We start from the raw sequence: 24,452 nt of genomic DNA on the forward strand, positions 1-24,452 counted from the left end.
TAAATAGTCCAATCGTTGGTGGAACCCAAGCGGGACGCATTTCTTACATACCTTGCAGGAGGTCCGAGTCGAAGCGAAAGTGTATGGTGAAAGCTGGAGAAGTCCGAAGGGAGCACAGCCATGAAAATCGGGAATCTCACGACCTGAAAAGGAAGTGCACGGCGCTGATAAAGAGGAATCTTGAAACATCATGCACAGCTGTTACTAACTTACATTAGAGAATCCTGGACTTTTCAGCATAAAACCACAGAGATGTGTGAGATTGGAAGGCAGAGGCCATCTGGCTTCCCCTGGCCACCGGCCGTCAGCAGTTAACACTGCACCGAACCCCAGGCCACGTTCAGCAGTAACACTGCACTGAACCCCAGGCCACCGTCATTCTGCAGACATCAGAGGAAGCCCTGATCTAGACAAGCAAACCCTCAGTATCGGGGGAAGCAGTGCCGAGCAGGACCTGGACTGTAGGACTGTGAGCTTGTGTCAGCTTCATATCCTCCTGCCCCTCCCTCTCCACTCATTTAACTGAGAATCACTGTCTGTCTGGGTTTAGTCCTAACTCAAGCGGATTCATTCAATGGCTGTTATCTTGGGCTCACAATTGACTGAAAAAATGTTAAGCATATAGAGAGGCATAGCCCAAGATTTAGCAAGTGAGTTAACTGCATTCTAGGTTAACTTTATTCTAGCAGGTGATCTGTTGAAACTCAGCTTCAAAAATATAAGTCTTAAAAAACAAAACCGCCACAACAGCAAAATTGGGCATCCGGTGGCTTGGTCAGTGTCGTATCCGACTCCTGATTTTGACACAGGTCATGATCTCAAGGTTGTGAGATCAGTACGGACTCTGCTTGAGATTCTCTCCCTACCCCTCTACCCCTCCCACCACACCGGCACACTCTCTCCAATATTTTTTTTTTTAAGCAAAAAATTCTAAACATCTTCCACCACCAGATGATGGTGGAATTGTGAACTTCTGCATCTCCCAGGGCCCCTTCTCTCCCTGTCCCCCTTCCGTAGAACCTTTAAGCAGGTTCCAACAGGTTTCTTTGCATCTGAATGGAAGGAGGGTTTGGCCAAAGCAGCACCAGTCCAGTGGGCATTTCCAGGCCAAGGAGTGTAAGGGTGGATGGGAGGATGTCGTGACACAGGGTGCAGAGGGCCTCACTGGCCTGCCCCATTGTCCTCCCACTTACAAGGGAGCGGAACTGAAACCTGAGGAACGAGCTGAGTCCCAAGCAAAGCACCCAGCTCCAGGGGTGTCGACCAAGGATTGGGGGGGGGGGGCAAGGCAAAGGGGAACACAGCTAACCCGGCCCGCACAACCACTACCTGTGCGACACCACGCAAGGCGCTTCTCCGCGACTGATCACATCTTCACTGGCCTGAAGAGGACAGTCACGCCGGACGATAATACCAGCTGTGGTAGAGGCACCTGGGTGTTATTTTACAACACAGCAGCCTTCTGAGGGTGGATCCTCTCAAATGAAGGTTCCCTCGGATCGCTACAGTCCTTGATGGGCTTGCATGTATGCGTGAAACAAGCATCTGGAAACCGCGGGGTGGAGCTACACTGTTAGCCTTAAAATTAAAACGGCCACGTATTTTACCCGCAAAGGATGGATTTACTAAGAAAGAGCAAAGAGTCGCGAACCAGAAGACGCCAACTGCGGGGACCAAGCACAGGTGCCGGCTTTTATAGAGGAAAGCGGAAGTGGGAAGGCTGTTACAGACAAGTCCATTGGAGTAAACTGAGGGTGGGAAGTATCGAGGCCTCTCATTGGCTGAGCTGTGCGGGAGTCTCATTGGCTGATCTGTGCGGGTCTCCCATTGGCTGGACTGTCGCTGGCGGGAGAGGAGGGTAAGTAAGCCTTTATTCCTCCATGGGGGTATCCCAATGCCAGGTAGTATCTCTGTGCAGGGTCGTCTCTTCCTGTCGAGTTTGCAGCTGACAAGGAGTGGCTCGTGGGTGGGGAGCGAGAACACCTGGCCAGACCTCCTGATCCCATTTTAGCGAGGTTTCCCTTTCTGAATTTCCACTGCACGTTGGTGAGGTGCTTGGCTGTCTGGCAGGCAGTGAAGGGATGGAGGCGGAGAAGCCGCAGGGTTGGTGGGCGACTGGCGGCTGAGAACAGCACAAAGGCCACTTATTTTACAGTCTTTGGCGGTGGGTGACCTAGGCCTTTTAAAAACAGGGACAGGGATGGGGCGCCTGGGTGGCTCAGTCAGTAGGGCATCTGACTCTCGGTTTTGGCTCAGGTCATGATCCTGGGTTCTGGGATGGAGCCCAGAGTCAGGCTTTCTGCTCTGCAGGGAGCCCGCTGGAGATTCTCTCCCTCTGTCCCTCCCCTGGCTCACACACACGCTTTCTCTCAAATAAAATCTTTTAAAAAGAAAAAGACAGGGAGATGTATGAATATCTGTGTTATGTATCGATATGTTGAGCAATCACACACACAAACACACACGCACACACACACAAGCTCTCTTGTTCACACTGTCAATGTACACTTCCTCCACCCACCTCCGTGAACTTTTCTTCCTCTAGAAGGCTGCTTGGGATTTCAATGGAGGAGTTCAGGAAGGGGTGGTGAATGCTCCAGGGTAGGAATTGAGGGAGGTGCTGGCATTGATTGGGTGACTTGGAGCCAGAACCTCCCAGAGATCGGAAGCCTCCCAGAAACCTTGGCCCTGGCTTTTGGGAACAGAGACAGGGACAGACAAGAAATGCACAAATGTGCATCTCACCAACATTCCAGGACAGTTAAGGTCCGGGGTCCAGCCCGCACTGTGAGGCTTAGTGACAGAAGCCTCCTAGTCACATCCTGAGTGGCTGAGCCCTCAGGGCCGCTGGCCTCAGTCACTGCTCCTCCTGCCCAAACACCACAAGGGAGACAAGAATTGGCTCTTTTTTTGTCCAGTCTTTATTTACAGCAAAGTACATAGTATGTGGTCATTTTTGTAACTACTGACAATAAAGGCAGGGTGGTAGAAAGGAAGGAGGAAGAGCAAGCATCTGAAAGAAAGAAAAAAAAAAGCCTATGTCTTTATTTAACTACTCACCCTGTTCCTGAGGCAGGACCGGTTAGGCACTCACCGCCTCTAAGAGCAGCAAGGAAGCTGATCTAACACCAGCCACCTGGCCAAGGAGGGCAGCACGGGGCCCAGAGACAAAAGATCGAAGGGGACTCTGAGCTCCAGACCAACCCCAGTGCTTTTCTCAACATGTTCTCTGCCTTGTTGTACCGGACACCAAGCCCGTTTCCCCCACTTCACCCTGAGACAGGGTGAAAGGCAGTGAGGGAAGCCCAGCCGGTCCTCGCTGGCAGCAGAGCCCGACAATGCAGAACCTTCCCTAGCCAGCCTAACCAACACGGGTCCTTGGTGCTGGAATCCTTGACTGGCAGGTAGGAGACTCCAGTAGCCCTGCCAGAGGCTACTGCCTCCCTCCGCTGGCCTCAGGTGCTAGCGCAGGTCAAGGCTGCTAATCAAGGGAGCGGAAAAGGACAGCAAAGGAGGGGATACAGAAACCGACTGGGCTCCAGTCCCTCCTGCTTCCCAACCGCGCCGAGGAGCACGAGAGCCTTCACAGCCTGACCTAGTGGCCTCATGAGAGACTGGCCGTCTGCCCCGGGCACAGAGACAAGTGTCCAGTGCCGAGCCCAGGCGAGGCAGGACGGCGGCATCCACATGACCACGGCAGCCAAGACCAGAGCGGGTTGTTGGAATGATGGGCTCTGGAGGAGGAACTGGAGACCTTCCCCTGCCACCCTCCCCCGGCCTGTCCTTCGGGGATCCCCTTGTCTAACCACTGCCTCTTCAAGGGCCTACCCTATCCACCCCAAACCAAAGTTCTAGACACTCGTGAGCTCCTCCTACAGAATCCAATCTCCTTACTGGCCTCGGGCTGCCCAAGAAAAAGAAACCTGGGTCAGCACAAGTTCCAATAGCATGAAGGAGTGTGAGGTCAGGCCTTCCCATGACACAAAGTGTGGATACTTGTTCTCTGCACACTTGGTCTATGGGTAACAGCTGGGCGGGGGTTGGGGGGGGCCAGCAGCAAGCACCACTGGGCAGCTTGGAAGCCACGGGACTCCCACGCACACATGACTGACGTCACCCCACCCAGCTTGCCGGTAGCTCCCCGCTGGACCAAAGAGAGGACCCAGGAGCCTCGGGTCATGGTTTCTGGCCCAACGATCCTACCGCTGACTCTCCAGTGGAATCAGAGACCTAATGACTCAAAATACCGAGTCCAGGACTTGTCACACAGAAAGCTCAAGTTCAGAGAGTTGGCTAAATACTGAGAGGGCCGCACAGGGATGAAGCTTCTCATCCCTTCCTTGCCCCAGACAGTGTGTCACAGAACCAATGGAGTTGTCAGCGTTGCCCAGTGGACAAAGCCCAGTGCCCCAAGCCAAACCACCAAGAACTGGGGATGGTTTTTACCAGGAGGCAAGGCAGCCCTAGAGCAGTTTCCCAGCAACTGGGCTACTGAGAGACACTGGAGACTTGGTCCCAACACCACAGGTAGATGAGGAAGCAGGTGAGGACATCAAGGCTCAGAGATGAGAAGACTCCATCTTCCAGGGCAGTGGGACAGACAGCCAAGGCACTAAATGGTTTGGCACCTGGGAGCTTCAAGTAAAGTTGAATGTGCTACCCACTGGAAGGCCAAGGCTCCCCCAGACAGGGGTGGGCTGCCCCTGAGCACGGAGAGGCCCCATCCAGGCCAAGAGGCCTTGGGTCCTCAGGATCCTAACCCAGGCCTGCCACCGACCCTTCATCTGAGAACCGTGCAAGGCATGATGAGAGAGAGAATACGGATGCTGCGGCCTTCCAGAATGTACTCATCCCGAGGGGCACCGGCCTCAGACGCAGGCCCCTCGGGAGCCTTCCCTCGCTCCCACCCTCGGGAGCTCCCCCGCAAGCCCGCAGCTGCCTCCTGAGTGTCTCAGGGGCGGCAAAGCTCTGCTGGGGAGGAGGTCGGACTTTTTCAAACAGCCGCACAGGGTGAGAGTCCCATCGAGTCCAGAAAGGGGGAATCAAAGCTGGACGGCAAGGAGTCTGAGGGACAATTCGGTGTGACTAGAGAGACGCGGTGTCAGAGGTACCTGAATGGCTCCAGCGGGCTGGGGAAGCAATGGGGGGGAGAAGGTCCCCCCAAACGCTTCCGGCGGTGGAAAGGCTGCGGGCACAGCCTGCGGAGCACGGAGATGGTCAACGGGGCGTGAAGGGCTCCTGCTCGTCCGCGGTTCGTCGCGGAGGCTTCGGGACCCTCGCGTCACCCCTCCTGGGTCTCACTTGGTCCTCCCCCCCTTCCTCCACCAAGAATCTTCAGGGATCTGTGCTCCTCCCAAAGAGGGAGCCCTCAGGAGAGGTGGGGCTCCCCCTGGAACCTGGCCATCTGCCTGGCCGGCATGCTGCTGGGAAGCACTGCCGCTGAGAGGTGCGTGTTGTCCTCACCCCACTGCCAGGCCCTGCTTCTCGGTGAGCGGGAACAACCATTCACTCCCCCTGCCACCCTGCGAAGGGCTGTTGGCTGTCCTTCCGCCAGCAGAAGTCCTCAACCAAAGCCCAGACTCAAGGGGCCACCGTGCGAGCTACCCTCTGGCACAAGGCCCAAGGAAGCTGATCGCGGACTTCCCTCAGTGTTTCCTCGGACACAACACCAGGTCCCGTCCGACTCTCTCCTTCCCCCCCCTTTGCAGAAGAGAGCCCGTCACATGCCCATCCGGGAAGCAGAGAGGGGCAGCTCTGGCTTGTGCAGGGACTGAGAAGCAGGTGGGTCACGAAGAGCGGCTGAGCTACCCAGGCAGCTGCGAGGGGGAGGGGGCGGCACTGGGCAAGAAGGAAACACAGATTTGTTCTCCTTAGTGGGCCTCTTCCCTGAGTTTGATTTTTGAGCTGAGGTCTTGCCTAATTTCAACTCAAAAAAAAAAGAAAGAAAGAAAGAAAAAGAAGAAGAAAAGAAAGGAGTATCTCTTGTGAACACATGATTAAGCTCTGGCTCAAAGGCAGCGACCCCTGGCAGGGGAGGGGCGAGCCGAGGCTCCCAGCTCCGCTGCCCTCGAGCCGCACAGGCACGACAGCCACGAGCCGGGGCCCCCCCTTCGCCACCGTCCGCCTCCCGCACCCACGCCTGAGCCTGCCCCGCTCGCAACACAGCGGCCACGACCCCTCGGTGAGACTCCAGCTCGAGCCCCGGACACGCAAGTACAGGCCCTCCTACACAATACTTACAGCAAACAGCTTTACAGTATTTGTACATTTACACAAAAATAGATCCTTTTATATATATATATGTATTTATAACTGGTTACACGTTGGATTCATAATTAGGCATCACCAGTAGTAGTTGGCACGGTTTGTCGTTTAAGCTCAGGGTCAAATTCGGTTTCGTTTCGCCGCTCCAAAGCACAAAAAAAAAAAAAAAAAAAAAAAGGAAAAACAAAGGCATGTCATCTCCATAGTGTGTTCTTAAATACAGCAATGTCCTAGGAAAGCACATGTACGAATGAACAGTGCCTTCTGATCCCTCCTCCTGTCTCTTGAAGAGAGGGGCCGGAAGGAGACAGGGGTCAGTGGGGCCGGCTGCTGGACTCCGACGGCTGCCTCTTGCGTGAAGGGATGTAGCCGTTCAGATAGCCATTGGTCTGCCGTTTGGAGAGCCCTCCGTTCAGGATGTCCTGAATGTGTTGCACGATGAGGTTGATGGCCACTGTGGGGCAGAGAGCGGCCGTGTTAGGGACAGTGCAGGGAGGAGACAAGCCTTCCACCAGGGAACCCACCAGCCCCAGGTAGACTGATCCCTGCAGAAGGCTCAGAAATGTTAACATGGGAACTCTCTGTTCTTAGCGTTAGAAATAAACGGTTCATCTCAAGCAAGTGACTGATGTTGAAACCACCATCACCAGACGTGAAATGAAGATCGAGTGCTTTCTGAGATGCTGCACAAAGAACACGTGCAACACAACGTCCCTCCTACGGTGTTCTCCCTGGGTTGTGTAAACTGAATCCAATCACGAGGAAACAAAGATGAACCCAAACTGAGGGCCATTCTACAAAACAACGGGCCTGCACGCCTCAAGCCTGTCAAAGGAAATTGTATCAATCTTTACTTCTCTGGATGGAATGGCTGTTCTGTGGCCAGGAATGAAAATGCCCTTCTCTCTAAGAAATATACACTGAGGGACGCCTGGGTGGCTCAGTCGGTTGGGTATCCGACTCCTGGTTTCAGCTCAGGTCATGATCCCAGGGTCCTGAGACCGAGCCCCTCATTGAGCTCCACACTCAGTGGGGAGCCTGCCTGCAATTCTCTCCATCTCCCTCTGCCTCTCCCCCTTTTCTCTCTAAAATGAACTAAATCTTAAAAAAAAAAAAAAAAAATTAAGAAATACACAGTGAAATAGTCATTGCTAAGACAGACTCCCAAATGACTCAGCAAAAAAAATAAAATAAAATAACTGTTTAAATGGAAGAAAGTTGAAATGAATTAATAAAAAGAGAATGAGAAGGTAGGGACTTCTCACAGATCATGCCCCAGTCTGCCTCAGCCCAGAGGTACCCCTTCCTACTTCTCAGACAAGCCGAAACCAACAAATAAATAAAAGCAACCAGCTCCCTTTCAGAAGGGCTACCTTAGTGGCAGGTCATTCGAAATTAAATTAAGAAGAAAGCGTGATGGGACACTTGGGTGGCTCAGTTGGTTGGACGACTGCCTTCGGCTCAGGTCATGATCCTGGAGTCCCGGGATCGAGTCCCACATCGGGCTCCCAGCTCCATGGGGAGTCTGCTTCTCTCTCTGCCCTTCTCCTCGCTCATGCTCTCTCTCACTGTCTCTCTCTCTCAAGTAAATAAATAAAATTAAAAAAAAAAAAAAAGAAGAAGAAGAAAGCGTGCTTTTGCTAAAAGATGGCCTTGGATGCAAGGCCTCTCTAAGTGCCATAGCTGGGAGTGACAGCAAAGGCCAGTATCCAGCCCTTTAGTTTCTGTTAAAGAAGCATCAGTTCCTGTTTGTGACCATGGCCATACACACATGTACACAAGGGCCTGTTCCCAAGGCCAACTATGTGAGCAGAAATTCCTTTCTGGCTCCCAGGAACAGACCAGTGGTTCAGCCACGTCCATGGAACCTTGCTTGGTCACCACATCCTGTCTCAAATTATGACGGACATAGGGTAGAAGTCATGCCTCCACCAGATGACTCCCCACCAGGACTCACCTAGATTATCTGCACCTCTAGGAATGATCACATCAGCGTATTTCTTTGTCTGTGGAGAAAGAAATTCACAACGCATTAAAGAAGAAATAAACTGGTTCACGCCCCTCTTGAGGGGCCATGAGAAAAGGGTCAGCCTTCCTACCACTGACCCCAGTCGGTGGCAGCTTGAGGCTGCCAACACAGTATTTTTTAGCTCCTTCATCTAAATTACAATAAATCAGCTCTCTTGATCTTTCATTATTAATGGTTTCATACTATTTAAGCTTAGGACCTGCACTGTGAATGTGGTCTTTGAAACCAAACTCATAACTGCCTCCTCCCTACTAAGAAAAATATGAATTAGAAAAACCCAAATTGAAAAGGGAAGTGGTTCACCTTGGACTTCTACACACAGTCTGAAAGGGGACACCACTGATCCTAACACAACGGTAAATCCAAGAAAAATAATCCCCCTGATGACCATTTGCATGGTCATTTTGTTACCACACTTTAAAAAAAGGGGGGGGGGGGGGGCTAGGTGGCTCAGTGGGTTAAAGCCTCTGCCTTCAGCTCGGGTCATGATCCCAGGGTCCTGGGATCGAGCCCCGCATCGGGCTCTCTACTCGGCAGAGAGCCTGCTTCCTCCTCTCTCTCTGCCTGCCTCTCTGCCTACTTGTGATCTCTGTCTGTCAAATAAATAAAATCTTTAAAAAAAAAAAAAAGGTAAAGATACAATTTGATACATTCCCTTTTCTGTTTTCTTATTTCACTGGGATTTTGTGGACCACTTTACAAGTAACTGTGTTGTGGTGTGTGACCCAGCTTACGTCTAGCGTAAGACCACCTCCACCTAAGGATGCCTTCAGCACACGGGCATCTTGTGTACTAAAACCATTCAAATGCAACTGTGTCAGGACCAAACCCAATCTGAACTAGGCAGACCATTTATCAGATCTGAGCTCCTGGCTTACACGGGAATGACCTGATCTTCCCTGATCACAGAGGGGCTGGACAGTGGGAACAAGCAGAAACCACCCAGAAAAATGTGCAGAACTTTAAGCTCTGTTATAACTAAGTGAAACAGCAGAAAAGTGGCAGTTAGCTTAGTTCATGTCTGGTAAGTTTACCCTGCATTATTATTAAGGTAAAAAGAGGAGTCGTGGTCCTCAGATAGATAGACGGATGGATCGAATTTCCTGGCTTCTCCACTCCCTCTGCCCTCTGCCTGGAAACCTAATCCTGTGACCCAATCCTCTCCAGGGGAATGAGCAGGCCACCGGCGTTACTCAGACTGACTCAGAAAGTCCACCTGTCCCCAATCTGAAACAACAGAAGTCTAGTCTGGTTTGGCGCAAAACCTACTAACAGACTTGAAGGAACAGACACAGACAGTTGGAGATCATACTTTTCCAGGAGAAAGAAAGAAGTTCATTACTCGGAGAAACAGAAATTCCCACACTCGGCCCGCAGCTTCCAGTCTCCCAGAAGAGATCAACTCAGATCAGGCTAAGTCCCAGTGTCTCCCCACTCTCACTCAAAGTTCATTATAAATCGTTAGGCAGTTAGACCACAGTGAGGTCAACCTGGAGGACACAGGACAGAGGTGCAGGCATCTCCTGAATTAAACGCTTCTTCTCAAACGACATCATCTCCTACCTCTTCCTCTACCACTACCCCCGCCCCCCACCCAACCACTGCAACCACCGCACCTCTTGTCCCTGGTGGGCCTCCCGCAGCACTCACCTCTCGTCCCCTGAAGCCGAGAGTGTTTCCTGTGCTGAGGGCCGACTCACTAAACACTGAAAATTCCCCATATCCCCAACCTCCCTTCTCTGAAAGCCATCTCCCAGAGAGTTCCCAGCTGCCACAGGAGGAATGATGAGCCTATGCCATGGCAGAAGTAAGGAAGCTTATTCCAACATGGCAGGACACTTCCCACTGGGGAACGTATCCAGGGCCCAAAGACAAGCTCAAAGGGGCAGGGGGGAGGGAGGGCCTCCATGCAGTAGCAGAAGAGATTCAGAAGGAGATACCCTACTGCTGAGCCCTCCCTACACCAATACTACAACCATCACAGACCTTTTGAAGATCCCAATGGCCGAGTCTATGCTTAGGTATGGTGCACCCTCACACCATGAGCCCACCAAGCAAGGAGTGCTGAGTTTGCTGGAGTCAGACAGCGGGACCCTGAAGGGCCATTCTGGCAAAGATGGCGGCCGACAGCTCCCAGAGAGCAGAAGGCCTCAAAGGCTGCCCTTCCTTGGGACTGGAGGACAGAGGATCATTCAGAGAGGAATGAAATTCAGGCCGGGGACTCCATCGGCTTACATACCTGTATGCGTGAGATTTAGTTTTAACTGCTAAATTCAACAAAAAACAAACCAAGAACACAACTCACTGGCAAGCAGAATTCCTCAAAGGCAGGCTTGACGAACGTAATGTACTGAGATAAAATCTGCTCAAGGTCCCTCCCTCTTTCGCTGATGTCCCTTAATACTATAAGAAAAGGAAAAACAAGAATCAAGAAAATGGTGCATGAGCCAACACATGTCCACCCTTCGTGAGGCAGACCAGGCTCACTCGGGCTCTGCGATTACTCTGGATGATTCACAAGCCGGATTCCTGAGAGACTTGACCAAGAGCGGGTCAGCAGCAGCTTCAAGAAAAACAAGTTACATTTTTATTGCTATAGTCAAATTGGGTGATGACATAAGGATCTTCTGAAGCAAAAGGCTGTCCAGCCTTAGCCAACAGTCTTCTGGTTTCAAGCAGCATTTGACCCAAATAAAATTTCAGTGTGAACAACATAAAAAAGCAGGACGGTCCTGCAGGGCTCGTAACAGGGAGCAGACGGGGCCCAGAGAGGAGGTGCGGCTCCTGGACGGCGTCCCCTTGTAGTAACTTACCTGCGTGCAGCCCACGGACCTACTACTGACGTGCCACCTTATCACGCCTGCACCCCCCCAACATTCCAGCCCCTACAGGCGCAGAAGCCGGGCAGAGGGTCCCACTGTGGCCAGCCACTCCTGCCGACCTCAAGCACAGGGGCTTGCAAATAGAAAACACCTCGTTTGAGGGGACGACACCCTGGTTTTGGAAACAGTGGGCTGCACTCCCCATCTTCAACCTTCTCCCCCTGGCGCGGTGTCATTCAAGGGCTTTCAACCCAACACCTTTATTATTTTAACAGCCTTTCGTCAAAAAAACAGAAAAAGGGTCTGACCATCGAAGGGACTAGGATCCTGGCTCTGCCACTCTACACCAACCTCCCTGAGCCTCAGCCTCCTCCCAAACTCGGCAGTGAGAACTTGGGAGGAGATTCTCTCCGTCAAAACAGCGCCTCCCTACAGGTGTTGTAAATCTCAGCCCCACGGCTGCCCGATCTTCCACCCCCACCCCGAGAGGGTGCCCTGTCCATCAGCAACCATTCGTGAAGGTCCCTGGGCTCCTCTCGACCATTTCTCAGGTTACAGACTCAGCAGGGGATGAACGCACCAGGGCACACTTGCAAGTGAATTTCCCGACAGCCACGTGTCTAGATAATTCCGTGTGTCTGCACACGCACGCACGCACACACACGCACACAGGCAGGGGCAGGAGAGGGAGGGAGGCTGTCGTAGTTACGATTTGGGCTGGTGTGGAATGTTTGAGATTAGATGGCGAGAAGACCACATTCCAGAGGGTCAGGTGACATGGCCAGACCTCCTGACTCTCCCAGCAGCGCCTGCGTTTACAAGACAGCTCCGCAGGAACCCTGGTCCCGGGCCATCGGGCAATCAGGCAATCAGCAGGTTGCTGATGGGTCAGGGCTTGTCCCACGGCCCCTCCCGGCCCCAGGACCAGCAGAGGCGCCTCCCCTGGCCAGGAAATGGTGTTCCCGGGCATTCTGACGTGGGGCTGGACGCTCTGCCAGGGACCTGGGCCGCCACGTGGCTCGCCCCCACCAGCCTCCGGAGCCCTGGCCCGCCGGCGACCGGGCTCCCCTCGGCCAAAACACACAGCCAGGGCGGCCTCCAATTTCTCCACGTTCCCAGATAAAGTACAAAGGGAAAAGGAAGCCAGGGCAAAGGGTATCAGGGCTGGGGAAAAAACAAACACACGGCCACACTCGGATAGCTTTTGCTTAAAAGCCGTGCAGAAGCCTGATGTGTGTGTTTTACAAGACTCGCTCTGCACACGAGTGCGGCTGGCGTGCATGGCGTGGGCCCCTCTGTCCTTCCCCCGGCACACACACACGGGCCCGTGGGCTCCCCAGGGGCTCTCCCGCAGCCCCTGACCCCAGCCAGCGGCTCCCTTCTTACCTGCGCCTATGCCACTGCGTGGGGAAGGCGCAGAGCTGGGGGCAAGCATGGGGAGCAGAAGAGTCACCCAGAGGCTGCCCTAGGCCCTGGGCCGGCCACCGGGAGCGGGGCAGGTAGAACCGACCTGGGTTGGAATCCTGATCCCACTCTTAGCTCTGTGACCTTATAAAGGTTACCCAACCTCTGTGAATCTCATTTTCCTTAACTGTAAAACAGAGACATGATACACAGAGACTTTCTCATAAGGTCATTACTCCAAAATACAGGGGGATGGGCTTAAAGTCTTCAGTGCTGTGGCTGGTGCATGGGAGGTATTCGATAAACCTGAATTTCTACCACCCATGAGGACGGTAACTGAATCTGTGAAGCTTCAGGAGAAGGACAGCTCCCTGACGGAGCAGGGGGCCACTGGGAGGGCAGCATCTGTGAATTCAGAGGAACACAGGTGAGCTCAGGTGAGCTCAGGTGAGCAGGCCGGACCCAGCCGAGAGCTGGGGTCCCGCGGACCTGGAAAGGTGGAAGTTGGGGGTTGCCGTGCGGGAGGGACCGCAGGGCACAGACGCATGGGAAGACACATTGGAGAGGGAGAAACAGAGAAGACAGGGAGAAGCCACCCTACAGTTTCTACCCTGGGAAGGGAAACAGGAAATGGGGGACAATGTTGCCCAGACACTGGGAACGTGCAAAACCAAACAGCATCACCCACCTCTGCTCCCTGAGAGCCTTCCACTAAGTTACCACCTCCAATAGCCCGAGACCCCACCTCGAGCCAAGGACAACACAAGGCCAGCCAATTCACAGCACCAAAGTGCCCGGCTCCTCAGGCGAAGTCAGGAAACAGGGCCAAGCCAAGGACTGAGTCAGAACAAGGTCTTGGCACAAACCGGAAACTCCAGGGACTCAATACCGGCTCCCTGATCATCACTCTGACCCGGCACATTTGCTTGGAAAGGAAAAGGCCCTTTCAGAAGAGGGGGAAAGGTCAGGAAACTACCCGTCTGCTCACCTTCCCTGCTTGGCTCTCATGGCCGCCCTTCCAAAGCCACCAGGGCTCCTCTGGTCAGCCCAAGCCAAGAACGAAATTTAGAAGGACCCAGAATAAATACGATTCCTCAATGGCTCAACCCATTCAATTTAAAAATTAGTCGAGGAAATGTGTTACTCTAGTAACAGACTAACCATCTCAAGGTCCACTGCAGCCCTGAGGCTGTGGGCACCGGACACAGAGAATTATAGCAGAAAAGAGAGGAGGTGTCAGCCCTCTTTGGTCCCCGGTCTCAGTTCTTCCCTGTCCCCAAATTCAAGGGTGGGTTAGAGTAAATAACACACATGGCAGGAAGGTAAAAGCTGGAGAAGCCAATACCCCAAAGTATGAGGGGTTCCCGTGATGGAGTGTTTCCAAAGCTGCACAGCTGAAAGGCAAAGCCCCCATTCCACACGATGGTCAACTCTGACCAAGTGTCACGGGCCCGGTGACACGCAAAAGGGCAAAACCATGGCACTAACTCAAGTCTCCAGGAATGTTCTGAGGCCCATCAGCTGCTCCTGACTAACCCAGCCTCCCAGCCCACAACGCACATGCCAGGCATGTTTTCTGTCCTACAAGGACAGAGAATGAACTTGTCGAAGCAGCATGTGGAAAGGCCCCACAAGTCCACCAGGAAAGTGACTCACTAGCAGGTGACACAAGAAGGCAGAGGTCTGAGAGGGAAAGCGATAGCCTCCCTGGGAGCATCAGGAATGGGACCGGAGAAACCCCACAGAAAGCCACCATCACCTCCTATCTTCCCCTCGTTTTGCACAAGGATCCCAGCAGAAGAGAGCAAAGGAGAATTCTCTGTGCCATCAGCGCCGAGATGATCCGTCTGAATTAGAGGCCAAGATCGTCTGATTTTCAAGGATTCTGAATTCTGGATTTCTCAAATTTGGTTCTATTTGGACACGGCTCTCATGTCCTTCTCCCTCAAGCATTTAACTGCACCCCCACCCCCAGGACTTCAGTACCAGGTGCTGACCTGATGATGGGGTCAGGCCGGTGTCCCCGTTCCTGAGGATGAGATGACCACTCAGAGGTTCTGACCAGTTCTGATGGAAAACAGAACATCTACCATCTCAGACAAAGCAGACCCGACCTAACACATGGACGGTTATCAGCTAACGCACCACCAGGCATTTAACCTACCTATGGCTCCTCCTCACAACCCAGGGGTACTGATCAATACGTCATCAACCAACGCGCGTATCCCTATTTATGAGGGACTAAGAGGTTACAACATAACCTGCCCGAGGTCAGACATCGACTAAATGGTGAAATCAGGATTTAAGTAGAATTCATCTGACTCGGGTTCCACCCACCCGCCCCCGGGGGCATTCTGTTGCCTCCCAGACTTGATAGACGGGCGGGGACATGGAGCAGATCAACCACAGCAGGTCCTGGGTTTGGAGACTAAGGTGACAGATACACCAGGCCCTGGGGCGGGTACAGGAGGGAATACCAGGCTGGGGCCTTGAGGATCTATTAAAAAAGACCCTCAACTCTTTCCGGGCCCAAGTCATGACCCTCTAAACAAGCCTGTCTCCTTCACCTTATCCATAAAGAAACCCAAGCCTAGGAGGTCACACGAGTCCCCAGCGCCACCAAAGTCACAAAGCTAGCTGGAGACTGTGGGACTAGAATACGGGTCTCCCACTCTCCTTTCTTCCACTGAGGAGTTCTACCCAACCCCCACGCCACCTCGGAGCGGAGTGGGAGAACAACTCACTTAACAGAGTGTAGACATTACTCCTTGGGAGGACAAAATCCAAGGTCTCATTTCTCTATATTCTGCTGGTTCCATTTATAGTTCTTGCAAAGAGGACTTAAGTGGATAAAGCACAAATTTGTTTCATGAACTGAAAAGAAAACATGCTACAGGCATCGAGGTCAGAAGGCTCTGGGCTGGACCTTATAAAACTCCCATCAGCCGGGACGCCTGGGCAGCTCAGTCGGTTAAGCATCTGCCTTCGGCTCAGGTCATCTCAGGGACTTGGGATCGAGCCCCGCCATTGGGCTCCCTGCTCAGCGGGGAACCTGAGTCTCCCTCTGCCTGCCGCTCCCCCTGCCTGTACACACTCACTCTCTCTCTTTCCCTCACAAATAAATAAATAAAATCTTTTTTTTTTTTTTTTTTAATTCCAATCTGCCCATGATTTGCTCTGTGACTAGGAGTCACCCTTGTCACTCCCAGGGTCTCATTCCTGTTCCATGTGAGGAAGACTGGAAGCCTTGCTCACTTTCCTCATCCCCAAGGCCCCTACAGGGGCTGTCCTTTTCTGACGCGGCTGGTACCCTCTCACCCCTGCCACTTCCTACAGCAGCCCTACCTACCGTCTTCACTCCCACGCCCTCCAGCAGACTCATCTCCCAACAGAGAGCCGAGGCCCTTTCGTTTGCCCTCCTCAAAACCCCTTGGTAGCTCTCCCTCATGGACCAGGGACCAAACAGGAAGCCACAGACCCCATAATCTGCCTCTAGCGATTTCCAGCATCTCTCTAGACAGCCATCTAGGAACTCCAGCCACCTGCTTCCTGATACAAGCCCTGTGTGCCTGTGTTTGCACGTGTAATTTCTTGTGTTGTCTACGTCATCACCCTGCCACACCCCCCGGGAAGCCTCCTGATCCCGCAGGTGGAAGCAAGGACTCCACTCCATGTCCTGCTGGGCTGAATTACAGGCTCCACTCCCCACCAAAGGACAGCAGTCCCTCAGGACACCAGGCACGGAGACCGACACAGGCACACCCTCAGTAAGGCCTGCGGAGGGAATGACCCAGCAACTGTGCCGCAGCTGGTGGGACAGAAGGACCAAACCTCCATAGAGCTTTCTGGAAAATAAAGACTACAGAAGTGGGCTGGTGGGACCAGCTGCCCAGCGCTGTGGGCACTAGGGATTCCTGCCCCCAGACATCCTAGTTTTAGTTCCCATCTTGATGACGATGCCTGTGGGAAAACCACACAGAACTGGGCATTTAATCCAACTTTTTCCCCCGCAAAACCACAACATAAACTTCTGACTTCATCTCCGTGACCTCATAAGCCTTTCGTTATGCAACACAGTGACTAATCCCTTCTCAGATGCCACCAGGAGTTTGAGCAGCAGGACATCCTAGGGCTGAACTGGCTTAGCTGGACTGGGCCACTGGAGGCCTTCAGAACCCACCTCTGCGGGAGAGCCGGGTGTCTGCATCTGTGTCCACGAAAAGCTTCATCTGGAACAGGTCTCGCACCTCCTGGGAGTAGAAGGCCAGGATCCCTTCAAAGAGCACCACATCCGCGGGGTAGACGGTCACCGTCTCCTCCTTCCTGCAAAGCACAGAGCAGAGGATGGGCCGAACCAGGCAGGGTGAGCAAAGGGTGGAGGAAAGCAGCATTTGTCTGGGGGTCTGGGGCCCCCTCCCTGCACACTTACAGCAGGAACGAAAGGGGGAAGCTACGGCCACCTTGCAGAGCCCTGAGACTCCCACTGATGGCCAACCAAAGGGCCATCACAACTGGGGCAAATGTCTCCTCTGAGCTCTCACCATAAAGCAGAAACAGAAGGCAGTCGTCCCTCTCCTTGGGATTTAAAAGAAAAAAAAGAAAAAAAACAAACAAAAAAACCCATGCTGCTGAACACACAACAGAGAAAGACAGAAGCAGATGTGATTCCTTCTTTTTTCTGGAGGCGTCTCCAGGAATGCTCTCGGGCCTGGCATTTATGGAAGCTAACACTGAACTTCCACAAACAGAAACTTAAGTCTTCTCCCAAGGGCCCCAAGCCCTCCCCCCTTCGGAGGCAACTGAAGGAGGCAGGAAGGGTCGGGAGAGGGGGAGGCAGAAAAAGGAAGTTGCAGAGGAGAGGAAGCTCCGACAGAGGGAGGGAAAGCCTCCCAAGCTCCATCTGGTCCGGCTCCACGAGAAAGCAGCGGTGTGTTGTGGTCCGGGGCTGACGGTGCTCTCCCCCTCCTCCTCAGGGAGGCAGGCGTACGCACGACCTCTCCACCTACCCCACAGGGTCACCATCCGCTTCCGTCCTAACCTTCATCTATGGTCTCTTGCCCCAAAGTCACGAAAAGCAAGGTAACGGTTCCCACTGCAAGGTTTACTACTCACGCGCACAGTGAGGAATAAAACCAAATAAAACAATGTAAAATAAAACAATTTTTAAATTTTTTAACAATTTTTTAAACCCTTAAGACAATAGGTTTATCTGTGCAAACACAGGAAAGTCGGCAGCTGCCCCGGCGAGAGGATGCACAGAGCTTCCCTCCCATAAACACTCTCTGATTCCTTATTGCTCAGACCCAGGGGTTCCTGAGCAAATTGTAAGGCAGGCAACTGTTGGGAGCCACTACCCAAGGGCCAGAACAAGAGGTAGAAAAGGCAACCGAAGAGGACCGGGTAAGATTAGGAAACTCTCTAGAGCAGTGATGTAATTCTGGATGCACACAGAACCATCTGCAAAGCTTTTAAAAAAAAAAAAAAAAAAAAATGCATGCCTGGCGGCATCTGGGAAGCACAGTTCATTAGAAACCGACTCTTGGTTTCTCCTGGTTTCAGCTCAGGTCATGATCTCAGGGTCCTAAGACTGAGCCTCTGTGCCGAGCGTGGAATCTGCCAGATTCTCTCCCTGTCCCTCAGCACCACTCCCCCACCGCACGTGTGCACACACGCATGTGTGTTCTCTCTCAAATAAATAAAATCTTTAAAAAAAAAAAATGCCTGGGATGCCTGGGTGGCTCAGTGGGTTGAGCATCTCTCTTCGGCCCAGGTCATGATCCCAGGGTGCTGGGATCAGACCCAGCATCGGGCTCCCTGCTCAGCGGGGAGACTGCTTCTCCCTCTCCCTCTGCCTACTGCTCCCTGTGCCTGTGCTCGCTCTCTGTCAAATACATAAATAAAATCTTTAGAAGGAAAATAATGTATGCTTGGGCCCCACCCCTCAGGGCTCTGATTCCATTCATCTGGGGTAGAGCCAGAGTGCTGGTATTTTATAATACCACTCCAGGTGTTTCTAACGTGCGGCCAGGGGTGAGGACCACCGGTCTGGAGGAGTGTCAGCTACCAGAAAACAGGGTGCCCCCTGTGGTTTAGGATAACGAACCTAACTGGACAGAGCTCAAAAGGGAAACGGGAGCTGCTCTGGGCAAGTGCCCTGCATGAAGGAGGATGGGAAGTGTCTGCTGGAAATGGAAATGTTCCCGTTTGCGCGGGGAAGGGGGACTCCCAGGGCTCCATCTGGAAAACACACACCCTGAGAGCGCTGTGACTGTGCTAGGTGTATGTGCGTGGACACCAGAGCCAGCGCGATCAGGACACCTCGCTGGTAAGCATGAACAAGGAACAGGTGGTTTTCCAACTCAACAAACTCGCCTCTCCGATCCTGGGAAAGCAAGGAAAACATCGCTGTCCGTGCTGTTGCTGGTGCCCCAAGAAGCTGGAATCAACCCCGTCCCACGTGTGCACGTCCATCCAGGGAGGAGAACCTTCCAACAGCCCAGAGCTAAGAACATCTACTGGGCAACTGCCAGCCCAGAACAAGCGAGGAGCCTCGCCTGCTGCAATATTCCAGGGAGAAGTTCGGAGTCTGGCTGCGAAGTCCACACACGATACCAAGACGATCAGAGCATCTGAGAGAACCTAAATCCAAGCTTCTCGGGTGGCTCATGAGGAGAGGCAAGGCCAGAGAAGGGTATCTACAGCAAACAAGACTCTTCTCGGTCTTAGTCCAACATCTGTTTGTACGTCACCATGAAAGGCCCGCGGACGCATCAGGAGCCTTAAGCTCGGAACAGCTGGGTCCCTGACGAGTGGCCCTTGAGGGCGGAGGGACTGCTGTGGCCAAAAGTGGTCCAGAGAAGTTTCACAAAGAGATGGGCTGCGGGCCACTAAAGAGAGGGGCTATCAAATGTATGGTGTGAAAGGAATCGGGGGTTGGGGGAGGACATCACGTCCAGACGGGAATTCTGCTGGGGTTTCGCTGCTTAATGCGTGAACCTGATGGAGCTCACGCAGCACACGCGACCCCACCCCCTCCGTCCGATCAGATCCTGCCTGCGGGCCATGCAGACTTCCACCGCCTGACGGGAGGCTCTCACCTCGGCTACTACTCCAAGGACTTCATAAATAGCATCGTGATCCTCTCTTGCTGACACCAGAACCATCTGCTACCACCCAACAGCCGTCTGTGACTCCCTACTCCCAGCACATTCGCGATCTGGCCCTGGTGTCCCCAGCCTCTCCTCTCTGGGTCTCTGAGGCCGACTGGCCTCCAGCCACTCTTCCCGCACACTCACCCCAACCTGGCCCTCCTATCCAGCTGTGATTCCCCACCACGCTCGCCCTTGAACTGCTTCTCTACCCATTACCTTGAAAATCCCCTTCCCCGAAGACTCCTTACGCTTTCCAATATACAGTTTAAATATCACCTCCTCTATTCAACCTGCTCTGACTACTCCAACCCTTCCTCCCTCCTTCACACTCCTCCTTGAGCCCTTACTTTAGTTCTTGGGCTGCATTTTAATTCTGTAGCACTGCCCTGCCCTGGACCTGAGAGCTGGTGGACTCCCTTGTCTCCCATAGACAGGACATCACCACCACTTGCTGCTAAGGCTAGAAACTACAATTCCCAGGATCCTCTTCCCTCTGGGGTCCCAGGGTGCTTTGCCAATGGGAAATGTAGAAGATGAAACAAAACCCATCTAATTTTTAAGAAACCTTAATAGCCACACAGGGCTACTTCACAGACACTCTCTAAGTGGCCCCCCCCTTGGAAGCTGGGGCTCCGATGTGGCAGCTTCTTGGACTTGCCATGGACACTGGCTTCTTTTCCAATGCCTCAGAGCACAGGCTCCCAGATCTTAGCTCTCTCAGCACCTCCCTCAACACACTTACTAGCTCCAATTCCTGTACCAAACCCCTTTATTCCTACACGGTCTGTGGTGGTTTGATGCTGGACGTGCACCTTGTTGAGTTGACGGCACAGTAGCATCTGGTCCTTAGTAGGACACCCTTGAGAAGATACTGGGGAGGGATGAGAGCAGAGCGCTGAGCAGCCTGGCTTCTCCAGCGCACTGTGTTCACTCTCCTCCACCTCCAGCCAATCTCTGCCACACCCTCCAGTTCTGGGAAAGGCACAGAACATGTGAGGAATCCCGCATCAAAGGCTGGCTGAGACAGTACTAAAGGAACACACAGGGAGACGGAGATGGGCTTTTAATTATAGAGACATTTGGCAGCAAAAGATGCATGAAATCTAATTTCCCATTTAAAAAAAAAAAAAAAAATCCACTTGAGAGAATGAAAAGAAAGGAACCAAGAGGGAAGGATGAAAAGCAGGTGGGAGAAACTTTCAAAACAGCGCCGCGCTGAAAACACTTACTGAGTAATTACTAGCCAAGAATAAAGAGCAACGACGCGCGCTTGAAATGCCATTCAGAAGTTTAGAGTCTGCCTGGGAAGTCAGTCCCAAGGACACAGAGTGAGCCGAGTCCTGGGAGGCTCGAGGGAGCTTGGGAGCCTGGCCAGCAGGCATCGTGAGGTCCTCTAGAAGCCTTGGGCAACCACTCAGAGGGAAAGAAGATGAGCCCCCCCCCCGTACACCTCATCAGGAGCATGAACACAGATCAGCAGAAAGGACACGACTGAGGAACTCTCCTGAGAGTTGAGTGCCTGGTCTCCGGTGACCCCGGCGCCCTCACACTTCTCTGCGCGGTCCAACCAGCAGCGCGGTCCAACCAGCAGCGTGGTCCAACCAGCAGCGCGGTCCAACCAGCAGAGAAGAAAGAACAGTTTTCTTTGTTCTTCCTCCCGTGTCCTCTGCCCGGCCCGTTCACATCGGATTCCAGGAATAACAGCTCGGGGCGGGGAATCAGGACAAGTGTACCGTCCCTCACCTGAGCCCAAATTCATGAACTTGTCCTTTCAGAGTCAGGAAAAGGTGATGAGCAGACTGTTCCAGGAAGCACCAGCCGAACTCCCCAACCCTTGCACACCCATGGCGCACACGGCTGCTGCTCACACACAGGTGGCCGTGGGCACAGGGCAGGGGAGGCCCCAGCCTGCAGCCTGGGAGCCGGGGCGGCTCTGGGAGCTGCGAGAAGCAACGCGTAGTCCCGACGAGCTCACTTACCGGGAATGGGAGACAAAGTCATACACGGGAATCTGCACCGTCTTCCCTTCGGTGATTTCTTTAAGTGTTTTGAAGATGAGTTCATTGTCAAAGGCATCTGAAGGAAATCAGACTGTTTAAATGTTGCTGAATTTTTAAAATTACTTCTTCTATAATCATCCACATCTATTTCGTGGACGTATACGATACCCTAGAGGAGCACATACGCTCCCACTGAAAAAAGCCAGATCTCTACCCAAAACAGAAGGCAAACTCCCTGGATCTCAAAACAGAATGTATGAATGCGTTCTGAAGGACTCACTTCTTTTTTCTACCTTTCCGTTCCCCGCCCCCCCGGCCCCAGCCACCTCTCTCCTCCAAGTTCAGCTGCTGTCTTGGCAGCTGGCATATGTTAACCTGGAAAAGTATACACACAACTAGGGGAGTGTAAGGGGCACCAGGGTTTGATTCCAACAGTTACAAGAACCAAAACCAGAAGCACCTGAGTGGCTCAGTTGGTTAAGCATCTGCCTTCAACTCAGGTCATGATCTCAGGGTCCGAGATCATGATCTCGGGGCATCGGGCTCCCTGCTCTGCAGGGAGTCTGCTTCTCCCTCTGCCTGCTGCCTCCCCCTGCTTGTGCTCTCTTTCTCTCTGACAAATAAAATCTTAAAAAAAAAAAAAAAAAAAAGAACCAAAAACCAGCTGAATGAAGGGCAATGCACTGGTCTGAGACTATCAAGGCAAAAGTCACACAAGCAGACATCCCGGGCTCTCCACGGTCCTTTCTGCCAGTCGGTGAGTTTCACAGTCGGCCATGGGCACGCATGTGTGGGACGGGGGTGGGGCGGGGGGCGCACAAGCTGCTTCCGATCAGAGGAGGCAGAAGAACCAGCTGTGCTTGTGCCCATCTCAAGTAACAGGCTCACACAGAGTCACCCTCGTTCAGACGCAAGCCCTAGTCACAACACCATGCAACTGTGTAATGCCTTTCGAAACTCCTTCTTCAGGCCCCACATAACCCCGTAAGGTCATTTATTCATCCCCGTGTTATCCAAACAGATTCCAAGGGGTCAAACAAGGTCCTCAGTGAACCAGCAAGTGCACGAACAGACACAGACAGACAGACAGACACACACACACACACACATATACACATACACACACCCTCCCTCAACCGCTGACTCACCCGGGTGATCAAAATTGAACTGGCCCTTCAGGGCTTTGGCCTTCTGCTCCGACGTGAGGACGCGGTAGAAGCTATCCTGGCTCAAGATGACCACCTGCTTCTGGCGACAGTCCACCTCATTCTGCCCCAGGAGCTGCACGATCTTAGCACAGACGGAAGACTGCAGGAGAGAAGAGGGGGGCGAGGATTAAAGGGGCTCCCGGCCGCTCCCGGATGTGCGCGCCCTCCGCCAGGGGCTTCTGGAAGGAAGAATCCGTAGGCTACATCTTGTAGGATGGATCAGAAGGTGCTAAGGGAGAAAGTCGGTCTGCTGAGAGGGGGGATCCCAGAGTCTCTTTTCCCTCCTTCCGTAACACAGCTTCCTACTCGCAGGTATCTACAGGGGCCGCGGCGGGGAGCAGGGCAGTAATGCCTACCTCCTCTTCCATGCAGCCCCTTCTAAAGCCGCTACTGCAAAGCAACAGGAATGTATTCATCCCTGCTTGTGCCCTGGTCTGGACACTCAGGGAAGAGCCGAAAGTGGAAAGAATGCACCTTGGAGATGTGCTGATGGCCCAGAGGGCCCCTGAGTCTCGAAGGGACTGAGACCATGTGAAATCAAAAGCCAGGGCCAGAGAACTTGGCCAGTTAGCAGTTAAGGTCAAGGTCATGGCTTGCATCCTGCTTGCGCGGCTTCCTTCTGCTCTAGTGCCTGGCCGCGGTCTTGTCCGCACTCACACTCACAGTAAACCAAATATATACCACCACTTACGGGCTGCGGTGACATGGGATAAAACACAACCAACACCTAAACTAACATGGGGTTTCCCTGCCATGAAGAGGACAGCCTGTTCCGGATGAACTCAAACCTACACGCTTTGGGTCCAGCGTTGTGCCTGCAACACTCGTACCGGTGAGGTTGTGAAAATGGGAAATGCATATTTAGTCCTCCTTGCATTTCTGGCGGAGTTCTTAAAACCCCTGAATTTCCTAAAGAGGGAGAGAGGTGCACCGGTCTTTGTTGTGTTAAGGAGGAGGCTTCTGGAAAGCACCTAAGGATGGGAGTGGGTTGCCAGGGGAACCAACCATTGCTGAGCCGGTTAGAACTTTCAACCCTCCTATCCTGACCTCCAGGAAGGGGAGGAGCTGGAGGCTGAATCCCCGGCCAACACCAACGATATAATCAACAACGGGATGTCATGAAGCCTCCACACAGACGCAAGACGATGAGGTTTGGTGAGCTTCCCGGCTGGCGAACACACGGAGTGTGGGGGGAGCCGCCAGCTCCTCTCCTCCTAGAACCTGCGCTACACGGCAGCTCTCCCGCCGGGCTGGTCCTGCCTTATACTCTTTTATGATCAACCCGCAACCTTTTAAGTAAAATGTCCACGTTGTGTGTGCTGCTCGAGGAAATTAATCAAACCCACAGAAGGGACAGCTGGAACCTTCAATCTATGTCCAATCAGCCAGCAGCACAGGTGACAACAGGTATTTTCGGGGGGACACCGGACGTCAGGGCAGAAGGGGAGCGGGGCAGTGTCTCAGGACTGAGCCCTACCCGTGGGAATTAATGCGATCTCTAGGTAATGTCAGAATTATTAGGGTGAATTCTCGGATACCCTGCTCATGCGGGAGAATTATTGAGGTGGGGAAAC

The 24,452-nt window shown here is 53.1% G+C and overlaps 1 protein-coding gene across 2 annotated transcripts in view; it reads right to left on the minus strand.

Moving 5' to 3' along the window:
* Positions 1-2,898: 2,898 nt before the first annotated feature.
* The window catches only part of UCK2 (uridine-cytidine kinase 2), a 74,345-nt gene continuing 52,791 nt past the window's right edge, over positions 2,899-24,452 (minus strand). Inside the window, exons 1-7 of one of the 2 annotated variants that reach the window (XM_032317781.1) lie at positions 23,235-23,261; positions 22,819-22,978; positions 21,650-21,746; positions 16,700-16,842; positions 10,599-10,696; positions 8,222-8,270; positions 2,899-6,718 (exon numbers count right to left, since the gene is read on the minus strand). In XM_032317781.1, coding sequence (XP_032173672.1) covers positions 6,579-6,718; positions 8,222-8,270; positions 10,599-10,696; positions 16,700-16,842; positions 21,650-21,746; positions 22,819-22,978; positions 23,235-23,246 — 699 coding nt within the window. In that variant the 5' untranslated portion in view covers positions 23,247-23,261 and the 3' untranslated portion in view covers positions 2,899-6,578. Of the gene's footprint in view, positions 6,719-8,221; positions 8,271-10,598; positions 10,697-16,699; positions 16,843-21,649; positions 21,747-22,818; positions 22,979-23,234; positions 23,262-24,452 lie in introns of those variants that run through there. The other variant, XM_032317782.1, reaches the window with a different exon arrangement.

The sequence above is a fragment of the Mustela erminea genome, chromosome 17 (genome assembly GCF_009829155.1).
Source record: "Mustela erminea isolate mMusErm1 chromosome 17, mMusErm1.Pri, whole genome shotgun sequence".
NCBI lineage: Eukaryota > Metazoa > Chordata > Mammalia > Carnivora > Mustelidae > Mustela > Mustela erminea.